Raw genomic sequence first — 23,137 nt, 5'->3', positions numbered from 1 at the left:
CAATGGAGGCATTTGCTCCAAAGGTCACACTGTGGGGAACGCATCAAGCGGGACTTTCAGGGCATACGCCTGCCCTCCCTCGCTGCACACAGAAGGGCTGAGATGAGGAAGTCCTACTTGCACACTTCTGTTTGGCTACTGAACAGTTATTCCGAGCAAAGCCAGCCAAACCTACCTGGACAGGGCTGTCGAGCATTGGAATTCCTTCACACAAAAGGCCGATAAATCTCAGTAGCACCCCATCCCCCAATTGCAACTTATTTCTTTATTTATATTTGGATTTTTATGCCGCCACTCATGACAGGCCATCTTGTGATGGTTTACACTATAAAAACAGCAACAATTACAATATAAAAGCCCATAAAAAACCCTTAAACAATACAAATAGGAATAGAAACAGATGGCGGCATCGTAATTCTTTGACCTCTTAAAAACCAGCCTAGGGCCTGAGTAGATGACCCTATTTATCCAGGGGCTGGCTCGTTAAAATAGGACAGGATCCACGGATTGACAGCTCCGGTCACCGCCCTGGCCTCAACAGAACACCTGGCAGAAGAGGTCTGTCTTACAGGCCCTGCGGAACCCAGAGAGGAATCTCTTCTCTGCACGGCTGCTTCTGTGGCAGCCGACCTACCCATTTTCCCGTCTTCGACGAACAGGATGTGCAGGGGGTAGAGGGTGCTGAAGTAGAACACATCGATGTTGTTCTTCACGGCCACCTGGAAGCAAGGGAGAAAGGCTGTCTTTCCAATATGGACCAGAATAACATTCCCGTCCCCAGCCTGCAGTTTGCTTTGGAACAAACTCTCAAAGTTATTCTTCTCACCACCCCAGAGGCAAAGCTAACTACCGGTCTCTGTACAAAGGAATCTGACCGGCCCCCTTTCCCCCACTTCATGGTATTGCCCTTGGGAAGGAGGGCTCAGTCGTAAACCTCAAGTCTACCGTCAGCTACTAAGTCCGGAAGTCTCCTTGGCTCACCTGAAGGTTGTTAAGGGGATCCATCTTCATAACTGAGCCCACCGTGTTGAGGGGAAGAGAGATCTCCACGCTCTGGTTGGGAGCAAGAGGGGCATGGACTTGGAGAGGAGCAGCAGGGGCCAAACCGAAGCTGAAGAGGAAAAGCAAACATGATGGGGAGTGGCTCAGTGGGTGCATGTACAGAGCAGCGGAAGTCAACCTGTGGTCCTCCAGATGTCCATGGACTACAATTCCCAGGAGCCCCTGCCAGCGTTTGCTGGCAGGGACTCCTGGGAATTGTAGTCCATGGACATCTGGAGGACCACAGGTTGACCACCCCTGGTACAGAGGACCACTTACCAGGATTGATTGACAGATGCTAGCAGTGGGAGATTACTCCTTGCATGCACTGTGGGCTGGGGAAGTCTGGATGCCAGGCCATGGCCGGCCAGGACAGACAGCTCAGAAATGAGATGCTGCTGACGATGCTCAACGAGAATAAATTCTCTAGCGCTGGCAGCTTCTCACCACCTTTGGCGGCGACCCAAGTATCGATTCTGTAACTACTGCAGAACGGACCCAGCTCGGTTTAGGGAGAGTGATTTTGGGGCCCGGCCAAATAAACACAGCTTTCCTTTTGGTCCTGCTTGCAAAAGGAATGCTCCCCTCTCTGTTTGCCTTGCCCCTGCCAATCTCAACATGCCGCTGTCAGGTTTGGCGACATACAAGGGGGACATCATCCCTCTCATCGTGCAAACCCCATTACTCACAGGTATCAAGGGTCAAAACAGATGCTGCACAAGAGAGACACGTTTTTTATGTTCACTTTAGAAGCGGATGAGCTGAGCTGGAGGGAGGAACACTGAGGGAATTCTCCTGTCCTAACAGCCTCTCTGCCCAAATTACTAGTCCCACAGTGGAAACAAGACACATGTAACCATATACTGGCAGTCTTCAAGCAAAGGTTGGATACACACTTTTCTTGGATGCTTTAGGATGCTTGGGGCTGATCCTGCGTTGAGCAGGGGGTTGGACTAGATGGCCTGTATGGCCCTTTCCAACTCTATGATTCTGTGATTCATACGACCTTGGAGGGGGAATTAAAACAAGAACAGTGCAGTGGGAGTGGGAAGGGTTAACCCTCCATCCCAAAATCAGAGTCTTTCTTTTTAAATGGTGTGTGGCAAGGGAGGACATTGCTATTGGGGGGGGGGGAGCTATGGGCTAAGCTCTTGTATCTGATCTGCCTTGAAAGAAAAAGAAACAGCAGGTGGAAGGGGGGTGGGTTGCCAAATATGATCAAGATTGACGCAAATGTAAAAGCTTTTTCAAAAACTCCACTGAAAGAGTCAGTTTCCACCCTCCATTCTCCCCCAACTAGGGGGGAACTAGGATGCATTTGGCACAGATGTATTCTAAGCCGCCCATTTAGATTCCAAGGCGACATCTAGTTCATTGGTCCCTCTGTGGGATCCTGCAGGAAGTCAGAATCATAGAACCATAGAGTTGGGAGGGGCCAGGCAGGCCATCTAGTCCGACCCCCTGCTCAATGCAGGATCATCCTCAAGCATCCAGGATAAGTATCTGTCTAGCCACTGCTTATAGAATCATAGAACCATAGAGTTGGTAGGGGCCAGACAGGCCATGTAGTCCCACCCCCTGCTCAATGCAGGATCAGCCTCAAGCACCCAGGATAAGTGTCTAATTCCCTAGCAGACCAGCCTCTTCAGTCAACTTCTTAGAGGGTCAGGAAAGCTCGTCACAGCAGCCGCTCGGAAAGTCGAGAGTCATCATGCGAGGCTGGCTAGCTAGCTAGCAGCCCTCCAAACGAGAGGCTGGCTTTGGGGAAGAGAGGAAAGCCCAGACCCAGGAGAAAGGGAGGCGGCAGCCTTACCTGTTCCGGTTGAACTGGATGGCGAAGTCAGACATGACCTGCAGGGCCTTGTTGGCCAGGACCAGATCCATGGAGATGGAGCCCACCTGGCGGCTGAAGGTCCCCGAAATCTCTAGGCCTTTGGCTTTCACGGCCGGAAGCCAGACCTGGTAGGACGCAACACCGATACCACATCATTTGAGCTCCATGACCCCCAGAAAATGCCGTCTCAATCGCGGCAATTCATACCGACAGCTGATGTGACAACCCAGCCACTATTTCCGTCGGTTATCTTATTTCGGGGTCTACACAAAAAAGCCCAGAATTTGGCCACTGGGCTTGAAAAAGACAGGCTGGATGCTCTGGAGCTCATTTAGTAGCTTGTCTAAGCAAGTCTCCTCTGAGCAGTTGGGGAATTCACCCAGGAGTGGGAGAATAAACATAGCCCTTGGCTCTTTATGGTAGGGATGGCGAAGGAGAACACGCCCTGTAGATTCTCTCTCTCCCACTGTACATGGGCATGGTCTTTCAGAGTAAGGGATTCTCTTATACTTGCTCCTTAGGACAGCTGCAGGATGGGCTTCCCACCTAGCCAGTGTTAAAGCCCCTTATTGAGATGGAGCCCAATAAACGAGAGGTAAGGGGCTGGTGACATTATATGCCTCATTTCCACTGGGGCTCTAAAAGGTAGGGGGGAGAGAAGGGTTCCAGGCACCAGCCAATGCTGCCCCCCCCAACCCACCCCCCTCAACTAAGCTCTCATGACCTGCAAGCCTCAGGACCCAGCACCACTCACCGTTTTGGGAGCCACGTAAGATCCCGACAAAGTGCCCACGCTGCCAGCCAGGTCGAAGAGGTCTCCTAAACCACCGCCGAGAGGTGCCCCCAAGTTTTGGGGCATGACTGCACTGGGAGCTGCAAAGCTGGGCCCTCCCATCTGTCAGGGAGAAGGGCAATGGTCATGACAGGGTCTCACAGACCCAACGGAAAGGAAGGCGCGAGGGAGACGCTGTGATGGCTCATGGGAGGGAGAGGAGCAAGGAACCAGGCATCACGGCAGGAAGGCTCGTACGCCACGTCTTTCAGCTCGCTCCCTCCAGACTACACGGCCCACACAGGCTTATCAGCAGAGGATCTCTTTGCTGCTCTTCTTAGGATTCTCTGCAAAGGATGCTGGGACACGCCTGGCCAACCACTGGGACGGATCGCAGTCCTAAATGACTCCTGAGCATGCATCCCTCAATATGCAGCTGTGCACGGCAACGGAAAACTTGGCTATTGTGGCTGGCCGTCTTGCAGGGAAGACTGTTTAATGCAGGGGTAGTCAAACTGCGGCCCTCCAGATGTCCATGGACTACAATTCCCAGGAGCCCCTGCCAGCACATTTGCTGGCAGAGGGCTCATGGAAATTGTAGTCCACGGACATCTGGAGGGCCGCAGTTTGACTACCCTTGGTTTAATGCATAAGCTGTGGTGGGCTTCCCTGGATGCTCTGGAGCTCAGCTGGAAAACCGTAACAGAGGCAGTGCAGTATAGTGGTTAGAGCAGCTGTTCTCAACTTTTTTTAAATGTTGAGAAACCCCTGAAACATTCTTCAGAAATGCCAGAAGTGGCATGATGGTTCAGAATATGGTTGGGAAGCAGAGCTGTGGACATGCCCACCCAATGCCCCTCCCCTCCAGGCTCATCATTGGTCATTTTGGGAGGGGGTTGTTGGCATGTGGGATCATATCGCCTGATAAATGTTTAACAAATTAAAAAAGAAAATGAATTAACTCCCATCTATTTGGGAAACCTTTCTAGGGCTGTTAAGAAATCCCAGGGTTATCAAAGAAACCCCAGGATTTCAGAAAACCCTGGTTGAGAAAGCTGGGCTAGAGTGTTGGACTCCCCACTTGCCCTGGAACTTCCTGGGTGACCCACTCCCATCCTAACCTACTTTGCAGGGCTGTTGTGAGAATAAAATGGAGGGGAGGTCCATGGAGCTCCGTGGAGGATGGGTGGGATTAAAAATGTGCTAATAATACATAAATAGCTTTGACACTTGGGGCCATGAGGCCGACATCTAAACATAGCTAAACATCAGAACACTCCACAGAAAGCAAGACAGGGTGAGGAAGCCAGAGAACTTAGGTTTATCATTGAGGGCAGAAGCCAGCAGCGGTTTCCCAGTGGATCTAGCTGGTTTTGTCTTCTGGAGAGGGGTGGTGGTCGTCTGCCTTATGAATTTGTATCGCGCTTAAGATTGATATGAGGGCAAGGGCACCACAGGGATCACTGTATGGACCATTTCCCCAAGTGCAGAGCTTAAAATTAACAGATGTCTGCATGCTAAGGTTAAATCAGGTTAAGTGACAAGGCAAAAACTATTGCTAGCATGGGGTGAGGGAGTGTCTGGGACTGTCAGCGAAGAGATCTCTTAAGTGTCCCATGACAACATGCAATTCCCAGGTTTCTCTGGAGGAAGCTGGGAAGATTGCTGCAGGCTAAGAATAGCTTTGGTGCCCTGAAGCCACTAAGTCAGGCTGAAGTAGGCTTATAAACCTATAGCTCTTGGAGTCTGGCCCACTGATTGCAGGAGACAAAGGAACCTCCATGGCCACAACCTGCAAAAATATGATGGCCTTCGGGAGGTTTTCAGAATCTTGGCTTCCCCTTCCCCCAGTAAGAGAGGGGGGAGTGAAGTCTAACAGTGAAATTAGGGCAAGCATCTGCTAAAGCTGCAAGAAATTCCAGGAAGGCAAGACATTCTAAAGTTTGCCACACTTGGGAAAGAAATTCCCCTTACAGAGATGGGTTGTAGAGGCAGCCGAACCTGCCCCTCTCCTCCCCTCCCTCAGGTTCTTAAGATGAAAGACGAGAGGGGAAAGGCGAGAGGGAGTAGGTGGGGACCTTTAATGGCAGGGCACACTCTAGGAAGCTAGTAAGAGGACTGAACCATACCCCTTCGGATTCGTCCCCCATCTCCAAGCAGAGAAGCAGGCATGGTGCAGAGAAGAGCCAGCCACATGCAGAAAGAGAGAAACAGAGACAGACAGACAGAAGCCGGGGGAAGGGGAGGAAAGAAGAGAGACAAACAGAGAGGGAGGGAGGAAAGAAAGAAGTTAGCCACTTAAGACTCCATCACACAGATGCTAGTGTACAGGCTGTGCTACAGTGAAGCGAGACAGACCCCTCAAAGTACTTCCCCCACCAGCCCATTCTATGGAGAAGAAGAAAAGATTTGATCTATGCAGCTTGCACATATGAATAATAAACTCTACCCCACCTCTCTGCTTTAAACCACCCAGCTCAGTAAAGCACCTACAAGACTTATTGGTTCATAGAATCATAGAGTTGGAAGGGACCTCCTGCGTCATCTAGTCCAACCCCCTGCACTATGCAGGACACACAACCCTATCGCTCATCCACTGTCACCTGCCACCCCCTTGAACCTTCACATTTTCTGTTGAGGACGAGCCTGCGTCCAGACTTATCGAATCATTTCTGGCTTTAAAAAAAGAAAAAAACAAACCTGACGTTTTAGTTACCTGCCCTTCCCACAGAACATTTCCCCAAAATATGTAAGCACAAATACGCTCTATAAAAAACAGACAACACGCACATGAATAAGATAACCAAACCAAAAGCAGCAGCTTCAGCCCATGAGAACGGGTTAACAATGGACTGCTCGCCACTATTCTGGTGGAAATGCAGAGCTCTAGTGCAGCGTACAGGAACGTTGGGGATGTCCAGGGGTGGCCAAACTGCGGCTCTCCAGATGTCCATGGACTGTAATTCCCATGAGCTCCTGCCAGCATGCTGGCAGGAGCTCATGGGAATTGCAGTCCATGGACATCTGGAGAGCCACAATCTGGCCACGCCTGCTCTAGAGGAACCAATTATTTATCACAAGAGACATGAAGGCTGCTGGGACTTACGAGACTGTCCAGGCCACCACCCAGAAGGTCCACAGCTCCCATCTGCACCGATGACGTGGCGATCGGAGGGCCACTCACTGGTGGTCCAAGGTCGAGGTTCAGGAGGTCACCTAGGAGGTCACCCTGTGTGGGGATGACAGCAGGCTGTTCAGAAGGGGGAGCCCCTGCAGGTGCAACGTCCGGGCTTTCTGCGCTTTCGCTTCTGTGTAGACAAGGGTGAGGGGGGTGGGGGAAGGAAAGAAAGGGAGGAGAACATAAAATGAGATGCAGTGTGAGATCTTTGAGAAGGTCAAGCATCCTACGATGGACAGAAAAAGGGATGCAATTCTACAGCTACAATAGGTATGGGATTGACCTAAAAATAACCACAAGTAAGGTTTTGAATTTGCATGTTCTACTGGAAACTCAATATTGAGGGAGCGATGGGATAATAGTCTAATAAAGTAAAATTCTCAGGGGAAAAGGAAGACGTGTACTCTTCTGTTGGAGGTCTCCTTGAGGAGCAGGTTTCCCAAAAGTTTTATAAGATCTCCTTGCCTGCTAACTAACTGTTGGACAACATGCACTCTCTCCCTGAGTTTGGGATGGGGCACAGCTTGGTGGAAAAGCATCTGAATTGCATGTGTAACAGGGGCAACACAGGCAGGAGGCGCTGTTTTCCATCCATGGACATCTGGAGGACCACAAGTTGACTATCCCCGTCTTACACCTCACAGCCGTGCATGCCGGAAGTGGGGCAAAGGAAACCCGAGTACTCACGAGCCTGTCCGGGGCGGGAGACTCTTGTGGACGATGCCTCTGCTCCCCTCCACGAAGGCGCTGGGAGGCTTGTGATAGACAGAGGCCAACGTGCCGATGTAGCAGATCAACTCATCCAGCAGAGTGGGCTCGATCAGGTCCGTCTCCTCCGAGATGAGGGGCTTCTCTGCCAGGACCACTTCCTTAGCTGCCACGGGATCGGTGGACAGCAGGCGCCAGTAGATGTAGCCACGGTCCCTCAGGTCAGGGTTGTCCGAATCCTTGGAAGTGGGCAGAAGAATGCGTGATTTAGTGTAGGGAATTTTCAAGTGGGCCTCACAGATCATGATGACTGAAAGCCTCCACCGTTTGTCAAGACAAACACAAGTTCTTTAACTACTGGAGTTGCTCCTGCATATCCCATTGAAAGGCAGAAGTTGGCCCTGAGCACAGACTTCAGTGCCTGACCATCACAGATCAAAGCAAGTGCCTAGAATTTGTGAGAATGGCACAAAGAGATTTAGATGCCTGGGAAATGTATTGATGGAGGTTGAATACTATTTTTGGTGATTGGGAACCAGTCTCCAGCCCCCTGCACCTCTACTTAATCTTCCCTATGACCAGCAAATAAGGAAGATGTATCCCACGAGTATCCAGGTTGCAAAACATGCATGGTTTTGATGACAAAGGAACAGCTTATAGCAGCGAATGCTGGCAGGGGCTCATGGGAATTGTAGTCCATAGACATCTGGAGGGCTGCAGTTTGACTACCCCTGGCTTATAGAGTCCAACCCCGCTGGAGGTTGCAAAGGCGAGGCAGGGGGAGAGAAGGGGAGTCTAACAAGACAGCAGAAGTAAGGTAGGGGGGAAATAAAGAGACTTACACTCCTCATTATTATTATTGTTATTATTATTGCTATTGTCATTAAATTTATCTCCCGCCACTCCCGAGATCAGCTCGTGGCGGGTTACAAAGTGTCCGATAGAAACCCCACTAAACCCCATTAAAAACGGGACAAACCATAGAATAAAAACTGGCACTAACATGGTGGAATTCCACCATCATCCAACCCCCAACCGACCTCTAGTGAGGGGTGGAAAGAGGGGCCAAGATAGAAGTGGCCTAACTAACGCCAAACACCGGGGGGAGGGAGGGAGCCAAAGTAGTCTCATAGTGGCTTACAATCACCTTCTTTTTTCTCCCCACCATAGGCACCCTGCGAGGTGGGTAGGGCTGAGAGAGTTCTCAGCAAGGTCACTGAGCCAGCGGCATGTGGAGGGGGAGCGGGGGATCCACCCCAGTACTCCAGATTGGAAGCCACTGCTGTTAACCGCACCACCACGCTGGGGGAAGGGGAGGGGGTGCAGGGCCACCAGCGAGATGGTCTCCCTCACCTGCGTGGCCAAGCTCAGAACCTGCTGCACAAGCTCCTGGGTCTCCGTGGGCTTCTTGAGGAAAAGTTTGACGATGGCCGTCAGCAACTGCAGCTGCACCTGTGCGAGGAGGGGGAGAAAAGTGTGAGCCCCAGAGGCCTTTGCTTCCGTGCGCCACTTCAACCCTGGGCAGCTCCGAATTGCGCAAACGGCTCATTTTTGCAAATGAGTGGCGATGGTGTGTATTTCCAGAAATCCTTGTTTCAAGGAAGGGCACACACACACTCTGCAGTTCTTTGCACGCTTTAAGCACAGATGTGCACTGCAATTCTGCAACCTCTCCCGCCACCGGTGGAGTTCCCATCAAGGGGGGGTCCAAGCAACCTTCAGTTGAGGGTAGGGGTTTTCGCCTGAACTGAAACACAACTCTGAGCACTGAATGACGCTTCCCCCCAGGAACACTGTCCGCTTATATGCAGGAGGCTAATGGACTCTGCTGCTCAGTCCATGACCAGAACATGACCTGAGATAGTCACCCAATTTGGAGCAAGGTAATTGAGCACATTTATTTGTCCAACCAGCTCACTTCAAGTGGTGAGCAACCAGGAGCTGTTCTTATGAAATCACGGACAGGTGACTTTTTTTTGTTAAAGGACACGCACATGTGCTCAGGAAAAAAATGATTCTGGGAGAGTTTTTGCCCCACTGATTATCTGGGCAAGCCCACCCCAAGAAACTGCTGCACAAGCATCCCAGAGGCTAGCTTAGGGAACCCACGTTTTTAAGGAGGTGTCAACGATACAGTCACTCTCAAGTGGTGCGGTGACATCGTCCGAGACACTGCAGGGTATTCCTGGGGTGCGCGTCCTAATGGCGTGACGCGGCTGCTTTGGGATGATGCGTAGCCTCTGGAGTTTAGCCACACCTTTAGCCCTGCCCCGTCACCTGGGTGCTCTCGTCGTGGAACCCCTCCAGAAAACTCTCGAGCAGCTCGTCTGCATTGTCAATGCGTTCCGCGTACTCTCCCACAATCCAGATCATAGCGGCTCGGGCCTCCGGCTCATCGAGGGAGTCCAGGTTCTCACACAGGGTGGCGATCACACTCTCATACCTGGACACAAAGACACACACACACACACGAAGAAGAAGAAGAGTTGGTTCTTATATGCCACTTTTCTCTACCCGAAGGAGTCTCAAAGTGGCCTTCCCTTTCCTCTCCTCACAACAGACACCTTGAGGTGGGTGAGGCTGAGAGAGCCCTGATATTACTGAAGAAGAACAGCTTTCTCAGTACTGTGGCGAGCCCAAGGTCACCCAGCTGGCTGCATGTGGAAGTGGAGTGGGGAATCAAACCTGGCTCACCATATTAGAAGTCTGCACTCCTAATGCCAATCACCACTTTGGGATTGGGAGACGAATTTCCTCCAGGCCAGAATGGCCAGAGATTCTGAGTATTTTTTTTTTAAGGGGGGCGGGGATCATCTGGACATGGAATTGGGGTCACTGTGGATGGGCAGGTAGTTGTGAATTTCCTGCACTGGGCAGGGGGTTGGACTAGATGACCCTGGAGATCCCTTCCAACTCTGATTCTATTTCAGTGCTGATACTGGCTTTATCTGTCTAAGTTTTTTTTTTTGTATCACGGCACATTACGTTCAGGCAAGACTACACACCAATGGTAGGAGTATCGTCTTCATATACAGAAAGGGCAGATGAAGCAGCTCAGGTGCTGGCAAAGACCATTCTTTGTCGAAGGCCTGGGAGGGCTGCAGCCAACCAGACCACCCAGGACTGAATGAGATGGACCACTTGTCTAACTTGGCACAAGGCACTTTATAATTGTCACTGCCTTGACTAATCAGAAGAGAGAACACAGGGGGGTGGGGGGATACTCTGAAGCCTCCAATATTTCTGAGGACAGCCAATATTACATAATTATACAGCACCTTCATTGTATACCCCCCAGTACTCCAGGGGTGGCCGAATTGAATACAATACCCATGAGCTGGTATGAGCACTGGCAGGAGCTTATGGGAATTGTAGTCCATGATATCAGGAGAGCCACAGTTTGGCCACCCCTGGAGTACTCTTTATAGCCATCTGTATCATAGAGCCTCTTGTGGCGCAGGGTGGTAAGGCAGTCGACATGCAGTCTGAAAGCTCTGCCCATGAGGCTGGGAGTTCAGTCCCAGCAGCCGGCTCAAGGCTGACTCAGCCTTCCATCCCTCCGAGGTCGGTAAAATGAGTACCCAGCTTGCTGGGGGGTAAATGGTAATGACTGAGGAAGGCACTGGCAAACCACCCCGTATTGAGTCTGCCATGAAAACGCTAGAGAGCGTCACCCCAAGGGTCAGACATGACCCGGTGCTTGCACAGGGGAGACCTTTACCTTTTATCATAGAGTACTATTACAGGGGAGCAGGGGTAGAGATGGACAGAACAGCAGCTCGCCTAATCAGCCAAAAGGCCAAAGCAAGATTTGAACCAGGGGTCCACAGATGACACAGTCACTGAGGGCAGCAGGTCGGTGAGGGGCGTTCACATACTTGTTGGGGTACTTGCGGAAAATGTCCTTGATGACAACGATGGCCTCCTGCACCACGTAGTTGACCTTGGTTTGGATGAGGTCGAGGAGCGTGCTCACACAGCGCTCGGCAGATTGCTGGGCGGAAAGAAAAGGGGGCAAGGTCAGCCAAGAGGCCTGTGAAAACCACAGAGGACAGCAGAACAGGAGTTACAAAGCGATGTGGATTATCTTAGAGTGAGGGTGGGATTTGTAAACAGGAAGGCTAGGAATTTCCCCGATCACAGCAAAACAGCCAGAAGCACATGCAGGTCATGCACGGCCTTCTGCACGCTACGGAATACGACAGAGGGGCATTGCCTCCTGCTACCAACCCCCCACTTTGGCCACTGTTTAAAAAGCATATGAAGAATGGCAACTCCCCCCTACCCTAAGGTTTTAACAAGCTATAGTGCTTGGAGGATGTGGCAACCAAACACAATCCAAAAGAGTGTTCACTTGCATTCCTCCATAGCAAACAGCTCCAGATATTCCAAGGAAAGTACAGGAGGAGGCTCCGAGAGGAACTAGCTGGTTTCCATGCCCACAGGCCTGGTGTCATGGAACAAGGTCACATCATGTACTCTAGTGCGGGGGTAGTCAACCTGTGGTCCTCCAGATGTCCATGGACTACAATTCCCATGAGCCCCTGCTGGCAGGGGCTCATGGGGATTGTAGTCCATGGACATCTGGAGGACCACAGGTTGACTATCCCTACTCTAGTGGAAAAAGGCAACTCAGAAAACAGTTCTGTTTGGACTAGAGAAGACTACCTCCCATCTTGGGGGCGAACACGGAGCCCGGGGTGCTCCACTATTGACTGCAGGCGAGCAACTTGCACAATGCAACTCCCTTCCATGCAAAAGGAATCTCCACTCATTTGAACACATGAAGCTTCCTAGAACAAAGTTCATACTCGGTATACCAGTGTTGGTATTGTCTGCTCCGACTGGCACAGGGGCGCAGGTAGAAGTCGTTTATCTACTCCCTGATCCTTTCAATTGGAGTGGCCAGGGATTGAACCTGGAACCTTTTAAATGCTAAGCAAATGTGCCACCACTGAGCCATTGCCCCCCCTGCACAGAAAACATGTTTGGGAAGAAGCGTCTAGTGGACTCCTTCTCTACAACCTGCCCATGTTCTCTATGCAAGGAATCTTTGCATCAAGGGCATTCCCTCATGCAGGCCTTCCTACACTGCCCATGCTACCATCAAATGTAACGTTTCCTGTCTCAGTGAGACGCCAGCCCAGGACTCACCTCGACCTTGATGGCGCAGCGGCCAATGGCTCGGACAGCTTTTCTCACAAAGTCCACGTCTACTTCTGTTGCGTACTCCTTCAGCTCGGCAAGCACCTGTCACAAGAACAAAACAAGCCCATCTGATTATATGTATATGTGTGTGTGCATCTATATATATAATTGGAAAGGTTGAAGAAGTGTATCTCGCATGCAATCCACGAGGACTAGACTCATGAAAGAAAACATGAGATTGGTGTTAAGTGCAATGGATTTTTCTAAAATATCCAAACTGGATATAGCTTTCTGCTTTTTAGATGCGGAGAAAGCTTTTGATAACGTGTATTGAGACTTTCTTGAAATAGGGGCAAAGTGTCATCAATAAATGTATATATGGAATAATAAAAGGCCACAAATTGCTTTTAAGGTTTTACAACATGGCAAGAAGAGAGGAGGGATAGGAATTCCTAACATTAAACTATATTACCATGCATCACTTTTAACCTAGGTAAGAGACTGGATCAGAAATCCGGGAAAGAAGTGTGTGAAATCTGAGATCAGTAGTCCGACACAGCAGCTGCATAGGCTAATGCATAGGCTAATGTGCCCACATAAAAAAGAATGAATTAAAACACCAAGCTGACATCAAACAGGGAGGAATAATTTGTTAAAGATATGGTTTAAATCAACTGTTCTGTGGCACCACGTTGCAAAGGTTCCCAAGCAGGGAGACACAACAGAAGTGCATGAGTTGCATTCCGCTCTAAAGGAGTTACCTGTGCGATGTTAGCTTGGGAGGCAAGGCGGATCATGATGTCCAGTTTCTCCAGTTTGACGTAGATCGGGTCGTTGTACTTCACAAAGAAAACTTTCATCTCGTGTTTCAGGATTTCAGGCCTGGAGTAAGGAAGGACACGAGAAAGCTCTGCCATCAGGTTAAGAACATGCCAAGAAACGAGAAGAGCCGTTTTGGTTCCTTGTTTCCTTACCAAGGGAACAAGGGAGGCTGAAGAGCCCCCATGGGAACAAGAGCCATGAAGAATAGCCTATACCAGGGGTAGTCAAAATGCGGCCCTCCAGATGTCCATGGACTACAATTCCCAGGAGCCCTTGCCAGCGAACGCAGTTTGACTACCCCTGGCCTATACCCCGGGCATGACGAGGAACCAAAGGGTATAATGAAATTGCAACCCGCTATATATGCAAGCTGTTTCAGAATTACTCTGTTCAATAATGTTTCTACAGCAGCCAGGGAATGATGCCTGTTCAGCATATTTAGCTGATGCTTTAAAAAGGACAGTACCATGAATTAAACTAGTATTTGGGAGACCCGGGTTCAAATCTCCATTCATGCCAAAGAAGCTTACTGGGCAGCTTTGGACCAGACACACACTCTCAGCCTAACCTTCCTTGCAGGGCTGTTGTGAGGATAAAGTGGAGGAGAGGAGAAGGATGTGAGCCATATTAGGTTCCTACTGTGTAAAAAGGCAGGCTACAAGCAAATTAAATAAATGAAAACTGCCCAACAAGGGAACGGTATCTTTTCCCAACTCCCAGCCCAACATTTGATGCTTCTAATAAAATTTGTCTTCCACAAACCAACTATTTCCCTGCAGCCTTGATCAAAATGCACAGAATGTTCCTTTTAAATGTTTTTGCTCTTGTGGGATGCTATTCCTATATGTCCTCTAAGCCTGAACTTTATACGCCTGTCCCACCTTACAGGCTACCACATTTCATTTCCCTTAGTGTGCCTCATTCTTCTCCTCTGAGTCCCAAGCCGTGCCGTCTCAGGAATGTGGCTCTCACGGATCAAACTGCACTCAACTCCAGCACTGGCTTCTTGTCCCTTCCTGGGTCCAGCACAAGCTCTCTGTGTCCTGACCCTTCATATTTCCCCCATTCTGTAAAGCAAATGCTTCCCTGCCTGCAACTTCTGCTTCTCTAGACCAGCCACCTTTACCTGCATGAAGCTTGTGCATTCCTAAGAACATTCTTTCTCCCTGCCTCTTATGCCTGGAATGCCTTCCCAAGATACTTCCGGGGTTCCCTTGGTCTCACCTCGTATCTCTCACTCCCAGGGGGAAAGTGACTCAGGTGCATGCCACTGCCTCTGGTCACGGTCCTCCAATTATCCATTCCTGGATCCTGTCGTCTTCCCTTTTAAGGAATTTAAGATTATAGGCTCTTTGGGATAAGGGCCCGTTTCAAAAGCCACACGTGTACTGATGGCATGCTATAAATGCACATGAAAGCCCAGGGTGGTTAATGAATCCCAAGCCTGCCACCAAATCTGTAAACTCTGCTGCCTGTTTAGTTACCGTGGTATAAACCCCCTGCAGTTCCGCCCGGTTCAGAACACCCAGCTTAGCCCCTGCTTCCTCCCCAGCTGCAGAATGACTCACCTTTTCTGCACAATGAGGTTGATATTCCGGAGTGCCACATACTGCAGCTCGGGCTCCGCCGACAGCAGGGTGACAAGTGGGGGAGCCAGTTTCTTCAGCAACGTGCCGTAATAATCCAGGTCCTTGGAGAGCATCTCCATGAACTTCATCAACACTTTCACAGCCGACAGGACTACGGCAGAGTTGGCGTGGGACAGCCGGGGTGTCACACGCTCACAGATGCTGCAAGAAACGTGTGTGGGAGAGAATGAGAGGCGACAAAACGCAGCATCCAAATGTCAAAGGGCAGAAACTGTGGGGGGGAGGCATGGCGGGAGAGACTTCTGTCAGCTCAAAGAGAACTCAGAGGTAATGAAGAAGATCTAGCACTTGGCCTTCTTCTAAATGCAAGGAGTATCTGCTTGTATGAACTCTCACAACCAATTTGACCACTCTTGCTAGGCCATTGATTATCCTTAAAAATTAACAGAAGGAGGCAAGCCAGCTCAATACATAAGTTGATGCACATGATATATAAGATGCAGAGATCCAGGCTGGGATTGCTGAGCTCTAGAACAGTGGTCCCCAACCTTTTTGAGGCTGGGGACCAGCAGGGCAACTGCCTGCCCGCGCATGCCATGCATGCGCGGCCAAAATCGCACATGCGCGGCACTTTCACGCATGCGATTTCGGCCGCGCGGGAGCCAAGCCACAGCACTCACCTCTGGGCCTCGCGGTCGTCCTTGGGCATGTAGTTGGCCAGGCAGTCGAGGATGAAGATCTGGCCCCATTCGGTGCATTCATTCAGGGCTGTCAGCAGCTTGTTGATTGACTGCGGGTTCAAGTCCAGCAGGTTGCTGCTCGGGTGGGATTCTGCTATCTCCGAGAGGGCTGCGACTGCGTTAGCTACCACCTGAGGAGACACCCCCAAAAGAGCCATTCAAAAATCCTCTTCCATAAAATGGGCAGGTCAAATATACAGGGGGCTTTGTCAGACTAAACCGGAAATTGCCATCCCGTGTGCCGGAGGACGTTCTGAGAGTTTCCTGCAGGCAACAAATTAATTTCCTAGGGGCCCAAGCTGCTCATCAGAGGTGGCTGCCTGCTGCATCCAGAATTGATCTAAGTCCTCTTTCTTTGCAGAACTGGACCATCCAAAGCAGAGGTGCAGCAGAGTCACCAGCTCTCAAGGGAGGCTCCCTGTTGCATCTCTGAACGCCTGCTTCCACTCCGAAGGCACACCTGGATAAGCGACTCAGGAGTACCAAGGGTACATTTTCCATCCTTGCACACAGAAAACAGCATGGCTTTCCAGGCAAAAGTACATCCATCTTTGAATTCAAGGTGGGGCGGCATGCCTCAGCTCTTAAAAGTTGGAGAAACAGAGGAACATATGACATAGCTGCTATTCCAGAAGCCCACGCTACTTCCCTTACAGCAGGGGTAGTCAACCTGTGGTCCTCCAGATGTCCATGGATTACAATTCCCATGAGCCCCTGCCAGCAAACGCTGGCAGGGGCTCATGGGAATTGTAGTCCATGGACATCTGGAGGACCACAGGTTGACTACCCCTGCCTTACAGCCAAGACAGATCAGCCATTGTAGCTATGATTTACACACCTCCGTACTCACAAGCAATCTACAAGACACTAAGGAGAAGCCACCCATACCTGTATCCTTCTTGTATCTTCCGAGAGGCATCTGGTTGGCCGCTGCTGGTGACCGAGCAACGGACAAGCAAACAGTTGCTATGTGTGGACCAGCAATTCCCCATCCTTTTTAAAAACTGTTATATCAGTGGTACATATTAAATCAGGCATCTAGAGGCAGCCCAGTCCTTGCTATTTCCCAGCTGTCCTTTGCAGTTTATTATTTGATCCATAATGGAAAGGGGGGGGGGTGATTTTGCTCATAAGGAAGCAGCCAGCTTTCAAGCCTGCAAGGGCTCTTGCTTCTGTATCATGTACGGGGACAGCAACCCGTAATTAAAGTGACAGCTGGCAGGCTTGAAGACATTTTCAGGAGGAAGAAAAGCGTTAACGTGGCCAGGCTGTAATAAGCTACATCTGAACCTGCAGTTAGAGGCTGCTTCAGTCCCACTCAAGAGGAAGCAAAGCAACAATTTGGTATGAAACTTTTAGGGGGGGAAAATGTTCCAAAAATGCGATGAGCAATCTTATCCAACCTTAAGAAGAAGAACTGGCTTTTTGTACCTCACTTTTTACTAACCAAAGTAATCTCAAAGCGGCTTACGATCGCCTAATCTTCCTCTCCCCACCACAAACACCTTGAGGCTGGTAAAGCTGAGAGAGCTCTGGAAGAACTGTCACTGGCCCAAGGTCACCCAGCTGGCTGCATGTGGAGGAGTGGCGAATCAAACCCAATCCTCCAGGTTCAACTGCTGCTCTTAACTATTACATCAACCTGGCTCTTAACCATTTCACCATGCTGGCTCTCATGAGCATACACGAGGGGTAGTCAAATTGCGGCCCTGCAGATGTCCACGGACTACAATTCCCATGAGCCCCTGCCAGCATTCGCTGGCAGGGGCTCATGGGAATTGTAGTCCGTGGACATCTGCAGGGCCGCAGTTTGACTACCCCTGGCATACGCAAACCCCATTAGCACACGCAAAAAATGAGCACCACATCACAGCTGGTGGGGAAGAGAAGCAGAAGGAAACAAGTAAAAAAGATGAGGATATTTGGTCTCTGCCTGACCTACATGGGGTCAATGTTTGAAGCTACAAAGTCTGACTTTTTTGCTGTAACCTCCTTGCTAAGTTCTTGCGTCTCCCAGCAACACGGTGCCCAATGTGTTCTCTGCCATTGCATTAAAAATTTATCTGGCTCCCCTTCACACAAGAAGGCCGGTGGTTCTTCAATTACATGCCTTCTGAAATGATAGAAAGGCAAAGAGCAGCTGTCTGGGTTCGGCATTTCTCCAATGCCGCAAAGCTTAACCAAAGAGCAATAACTTACGTGTGCGACGCTTTCATTTATCCCCAAAAGCAGCTATCTGAAAGAGAAGATAGCTGCTACTCTGGTCTCTGGGAGGGAAGCTTTGGTTCACGATTAACTGGCTTTCAGAAGCTGGCTGCTGAGGACAGACTCCAAGGCGAGCCTCTTGACTACAAACGTTGGTTCTAATTAGCCAAGTTGGACTAATGCAGACAGAGACGGTAAAAATGGAGGTCTAAAGCAGTGGTCCACAACCCCTGGTCTGCAACCCGGTGCCGGGCTGCGAAGGCCTTTTGCACTCGAAAGCTCACGCCCTGAATAAATCTTGGTCTAAAAGGTGCCACTGGACTCTGATTCTATTGTGCTACTTCAGACCAACACGGCGACCCATTTGAATCTCTAAAGAGGAGGAGGGAGCCCTTTTCAAAACTGTTGGCTTTTAATTGTTAATTTTAATGAACTAAAGCAGGGTTTTGTATGCTATTTTCCTAGGTAATGTTATATTTTTATGCTGTGAGCCACTCTTAGCCCCAAGGTGTATATAAATAAAAATAAATAGAGCTCATTGGTTAACAGTGTCCACCAGGGAAGAAATATGCAGCAGGATGTCGGTGAAACAAGGGAGGAACTAAAGAAAGACCCCAAAGAGCTCCTTCCTCAGACTGCTGGGAAAGCTGCCTAAAAAGGCCTCTACCTTCAAAGAAGAACTGGTTTTTATACCCCACTGTTCTCTACCAGAAGGACACTCAAAGTGGCTTACAATCGCTTTTCTTTCCTCTCCCCACAAAAGCCACCCTACGAGGTTGGTGGAGTTGAGAGGGCCCTGATATTACTGCTCTATGAGAACAGCGCCATCAGGACTGTGACGAGCCCAAGGTCATCCAGCTGGCTGCACGTGGAGGAGCAGGGAATCAAACCCAGCTTGCCAGATTAGAAGCCGCTGCTTTTTACTACTACACCATGCTGGCCCTTCGAAGGGACAAAAAGGAAGGGAGTCTGGAACAGGTGTGTCCCCCAGACAAAGAGATCAATTACCATCGGGTTGGAATCTGATATGAGGTCCTTCAAGGTGTCCAGAAAGCCCTGGTCCTCCACTAACTGCGCATTGATGTCATGAAGCTTTGCCACGCAGACCGCTGCTGTCTTGCGCACGTAGGGATCCTCGTCCTTCAAGCACTTCCTCAGCGGCTCGCACAGATACTCTGTTATCTTATCAACCCGGATGCAGCCCATTGTGCGCACGGCCAGGGCCCGGATGAGAGGGTTCGGGTCTTCACAGTCCTGTGAGAGGTTACAGAAGGCTGTTAAAGGTTCTGGCTCTCACCTATATAGGCTGCTTGAGATTTAAGCTTTCTTTAACACAACAAGAAAAACAAAAACAACAACTAGTCTCAAACTCATAATGTAACTCAGAGACCTTAGGTTATACATGTTCCCCCAAAAGCAAGAAATAATTATTTTGGCTTTATTTAAGTCTTGTACCGCCCCCTCCCTTGTGGCTCAGGACGGTTCACAACATATTCTAGTACAGTATAAACAGACTATAATGGGGTCTAAAAATTAATCTCAATAAAATCGGATCAACAAGGGTAACCATTTAAAACATGTCACCATCTTAACAGATTATCTGGATTTAGGATGTTCCCGATGGGCATTTCTGATGGGGCTGGGGGTGGGGGTGGGGAGGTTCTGGAGGGCCCAGCAGATGTGATCTCCTCATTGGCCCCAACTGAAAGCGTGGCAGAAGAGCTTTGTTTTACAGGCCCTGTGGAGCTCGGGCAGCGCCCTGATCTCCTCCTGGAGTTCATTCTCCCAATGTCCTGGCCCTGGTTGAGGCTAGACATACTTCCTTGGGGCCAGGGATCACCAGCCAGATGGAACTGGCTGAGTGTAGCGTTCTTCAGAGGGCATAGGCAGAGACAATATTGTAACCATATCCATTTCTTGTACTTAAACAAGTACAAATAATCGGATAACAACGTGCTATCAATTCAATATCCCAATGCTAAGAACTAAAAGAGTTATACTCTTTTAAGCCCAATGGAGTCACTGCACATAGAAGGGCCAGGACATTGGGAGAAACAGGATTTCCCTGTTTCTCAGAAACACCTTTTTTCTTCAACAAAATTCCAATTAAATTTTAGAAGAAAAAGGCAAAAGTGAAGTTACCCACAATGTATATTATAGGCACTCCTGACTTATATTTTGTATGAGTCCAGTGGCACCTTTAAGACCAGCATGGCTACCCACCTAAATATATTTTGCATATTTGAAACATTGCTGAAACGTAGACACTTCAATGCTAATTACTAAACTAAGTGTTCAAAGCATGTCTCATAAAGTATTTTAGTAATACTTATGTCCCAGTAAAGTAGGCTGACATTACGGTTTATGGGATGTGGGTGGGTGGGTGGGATGAGTTTGCCAATGCCAACTATGAGGACTTCCTGGTTAGCAGTTTACAATTTCTCAGCCTATTTACAATGACAAGTTATCACTCATTATTAGAAGGTAAGGCAAACCTTTTTAAAATCCCCCAAACTGTGGCTCTCCAGACGTCCACAGAGTACAATTCCCAGAGTACAATTCCCAGGAGTCCCTGCACGCACATGATGGCAGGTCCTCATGGGAATTGTAGTCCATGGACATCTGGAGAGCCACAGTGTGGCCACGAAAAGACACCGGAGCTCTTAATGCTCAACATCATTGAGACTGGTTCCCAAAGATCAATCATCAATTGTTAACTACATAACAAAGTTTGCGATCCTACAGCATAGCATCTATAGCGCTCCATTTCAGAGCATTCTGAAAAGCATCTCACACGTGATCGCGTATGACAGCAACCCTGCAAGGCAGGCCAGTATTATCCCTTATACTGCAGAGAGAAGGGAAGTGAACTGAGGCAGAGAGAAACTGCATTGCTAGAAGCCCTGCGGTGAGTTCACAGCAGAAGAAACATTCATGCCGAAGACATGCTGGTTGGCAGCTCAGCCACTTCACCTCTACAAGATTTCAGTGCATTAGCTGCTTGACAAGCCTCTATCTGAAGGCAGTCCCTTGAACCCTGCCACTTAGCAGATATTCTCTCTCTGCCATTCCACGTTGCTTAAGCGCTTTCCCCACTTTGGCTTCCCAGTCACAGATGCCGATAACTGGACTTCGAGCCTCTTTTGTCTACACAGAGGGTATGACTGGGATGTGAGTGTCCTGCTTGGTGCAGGGGGGTTGACTAGATGACCCATGAGATCCCTTCCAACTCTATTATTCTATGATTTCATGGTTCTATGACTGAGACAACACAGCGGACGGTCAAAGGATTGAGAGCACGCACCTTGACAAACGTATTCACAGCCATGATGGCCATATCTGGCTGGCTCTTGGCATAATTCATCAGGTAAAGGTAAACCAGCTTCTTCAGCTCCAGATTGTCAGTCTGCATGCAATTGACCACATCCGGGAAGAGAGCGCTGGGAAGAGAAAAAAGGGATCCGCTTAAACTGGGATAGGGACAGATGGGCGGGCAGATGCGGGAAGAGGACAGAGATCTGACACTGATATTAATAGCAGCTGCTTACTTTGCCAGAAAAACATAAACCGCAAACGGTGATTTCACAAAGGCCTGGTTATTATTATTATTTATTGCATTTATTCCCTGAGCTCTCTCTTTGGACTCAGGATACATCAGAATAAAACATCAACCAAAAATCAGGAACAGTCCAGTCCTGGAACAGTTTTACTGGGCTGCTCATCTACACCCTCCTGTTCCTTTGATGTCGACTGCTTCTGTCACAGTTGGAACAATACAGCCTTACATGTCTTAAAAAACTAATCTTGGAACTGAAAGGCAGATGACATGCCCCTCGGCCACTTTGCAGACCTTAAGACACTATTCCAAGTGAGGCCAAACCTTTACTCTGCTCTGGCCTCACTTGGAGCACTGTGTTCAGTTTTGGGCCCCACAGTTGAAGAGGGATGTAGACAAACTGGAGCGTGTCCAGAGGAGGGCAACAAAGATGGTGAGGGGTTTGGAGACCCAAGGCGTATAAGGAAAGGTTGGGGGAGCTTGGTCTGTTTAGCCTGGAGAGGAGACGACTGAGAGGGGATATGAAAATCACCTTCAAGTATTTAAAAGGCTGCCATATCGAGGATGGAGCAGAGTTGTTTTCTCTTGCCCCGGAGAGATGGACCAGAACCAATAGGATGAAATTAATGCAAAAGAAATTCCATCTAAACATCTGGAAGAAGTTTCTGACAGAGCAGTTTCTCAGTGGAACAGGCTTCCTCAGGAGGTGCTGGGTTCTCCATCTTTGGAAATTTTTAAACAGAGGCTGGATAGCCATCTGATGGAGAGGCTGATTCTGTGAAGGTTCAAGGGGTTGGCAGGTTACAGTGGATGAGCAATAGGGTTGTGAGTGTCCTCCATAGTGCAGGGGACTGGACTAGATGACCCAGGAGGTCCCTTCCAACTCTGTTAATTGATGATTCTAAGATATCAGTTCCATGGCATCTCCATCTCCCCTACCCCCATCTTACTAGATGGGTCCTGCTTCAAAACCAGAGGATGCTTAGCGTGTGCCCTAGATGCCCTACTTTCTGAGAGTTGAGATCATCACAGCTTTTCTTAATCCATGCAAAGCAGCCTGGAATCCAGCCCAATCCTCCTTCACCTGCTATTAGCTGGAAGCAAACCTGGCAGCTCAAGGCTTTGGCTACAGCCAAGGCCTCTGCCGAGACCAACAGAGCGTTGATGAATTTCCCACAGAGAAGTCGTTGATCAAACCCACTCCAAGCATTGCAGAGAATGTGCAGTCATACTCCCAAATGCATGTTGAGTTCAAATGGAGCACTGACAAAGCTTGTTGGGATGAATCAAGAGCATAGCTCAGAACTAGAACTTTCCTGCTTGGTGAAATCCACCCTGTATTGGACTACCCTGCATGGGCGTCCCACTCCAGATACACTGGCTCTTTTAATCTGAGACTGCCCTCACTTTGAGAGTTTCGTCCAGGTTGGATAGTATCCTTCTGCAAGGCTAATATTACCCACCTAGACAGGAAACACTGCATTGGGATAGCCCTGAATGAGAAGGACCCTGCTAAGATGCATGTGATTGCACTGAGTCCAGAT

The 23,137-nt window shown here is 49.4% G+C and overlaps 1 protein-coding gene and 1 non-coding gene across 3 annotated transcripts in view; both read right to left on the bottom strand.

The window, feature by feature from the left end:
- The window catches only part of AP1B1 (adaptor related protein complex 1 subunit beta 1), a 45,020-nt gene that overhangs the window by 6,000 nt on the left and 15,883 nt on the right, over nt 1-23,137 (bottom strand). The window contains exons 4-19 of one of the 2 annotated variants that reach the window (XM_077307532.1): nt 21,342-21,477; nt 19,046-19,291; nt 15,773-15,963; nt 15,072-15,293; nt 13,443-13,563; nt 12,688-12,783; nt 11,412-11,527; nt 9,811-9,976; nt 8,887-8,985; nt 7,513-7,772; nt 6,754-6,955; nt 5,777-5,797; nt 3,630-3,770; nt 2,855-3,000; nt 982-1,111; nt 635-719 (exon numbers count right to left, since the gene is read on the bottom strand). In XM_077307532.1, the coding sequence (XP_077163647.1) occupies nt 635-719; nt 982-1,111; nt 2,855-3,000; nt 3,630-3,770; nt 5,777-5,797; nt 6,754-6,955; nt 7,513-7,772; nt 8,887-8,985; nt 9,811-9,976; nt 11,412-11,527; nt 12,688-12,783; nt 13,443-13,563; nt 15,072-15,293; nt 15,773-15,963; nt 19,046-19,291; nt 21,342-21,477 (2,378 nt within the window). The remainder of the gene's footprint in view (nt 1-634; nt 720-981; nt 1,112-2,854; nt 3,001-3,629; nt 3,771-5,776; nt 5,798-6,753; nt 6,956-7,512; nt 7,773-8,886; nt 8,986-9,810; nt 9,977-11,411; nt 11,528-12,687; nt 12,784-13,442; nt 13,564-15,071; nt 15,294-15,772; nt 15,964-19,045; nt 19,292-21,341; nt 21,478-23,137) is intronic. The other variant, XM_077307533.1, reaches the window with a different exon arrangement.
- LOC143823290 (small nucleolar RNA SNORD125) lies at nt 2,672-2,771 on the bottom strand. Its single transcript, XR_013226452.1, has one exon. It is a non-coding gene; the product is annotated as a small nucleolar RNA SNORD125 (small nucleolar RNA).

Source organism: Paroedura picta, chromosome 13 (genome assembly GCF_049243985.1).
Source record: "Paroedura picta isolate Pp20150507F chromosome 13, Ppicta_v3.0, whole genome shotgun sequence".
Classification (NCBI taxonomy): Eukaryota; Metazoa; Chordata; class Lepidosauria; order Squamata; family Gekkonidae; genus Paroedura; species Paroedura picta.
This window is presented reverse-complemented; position numbering and strand designations above follow the sequence as displayed.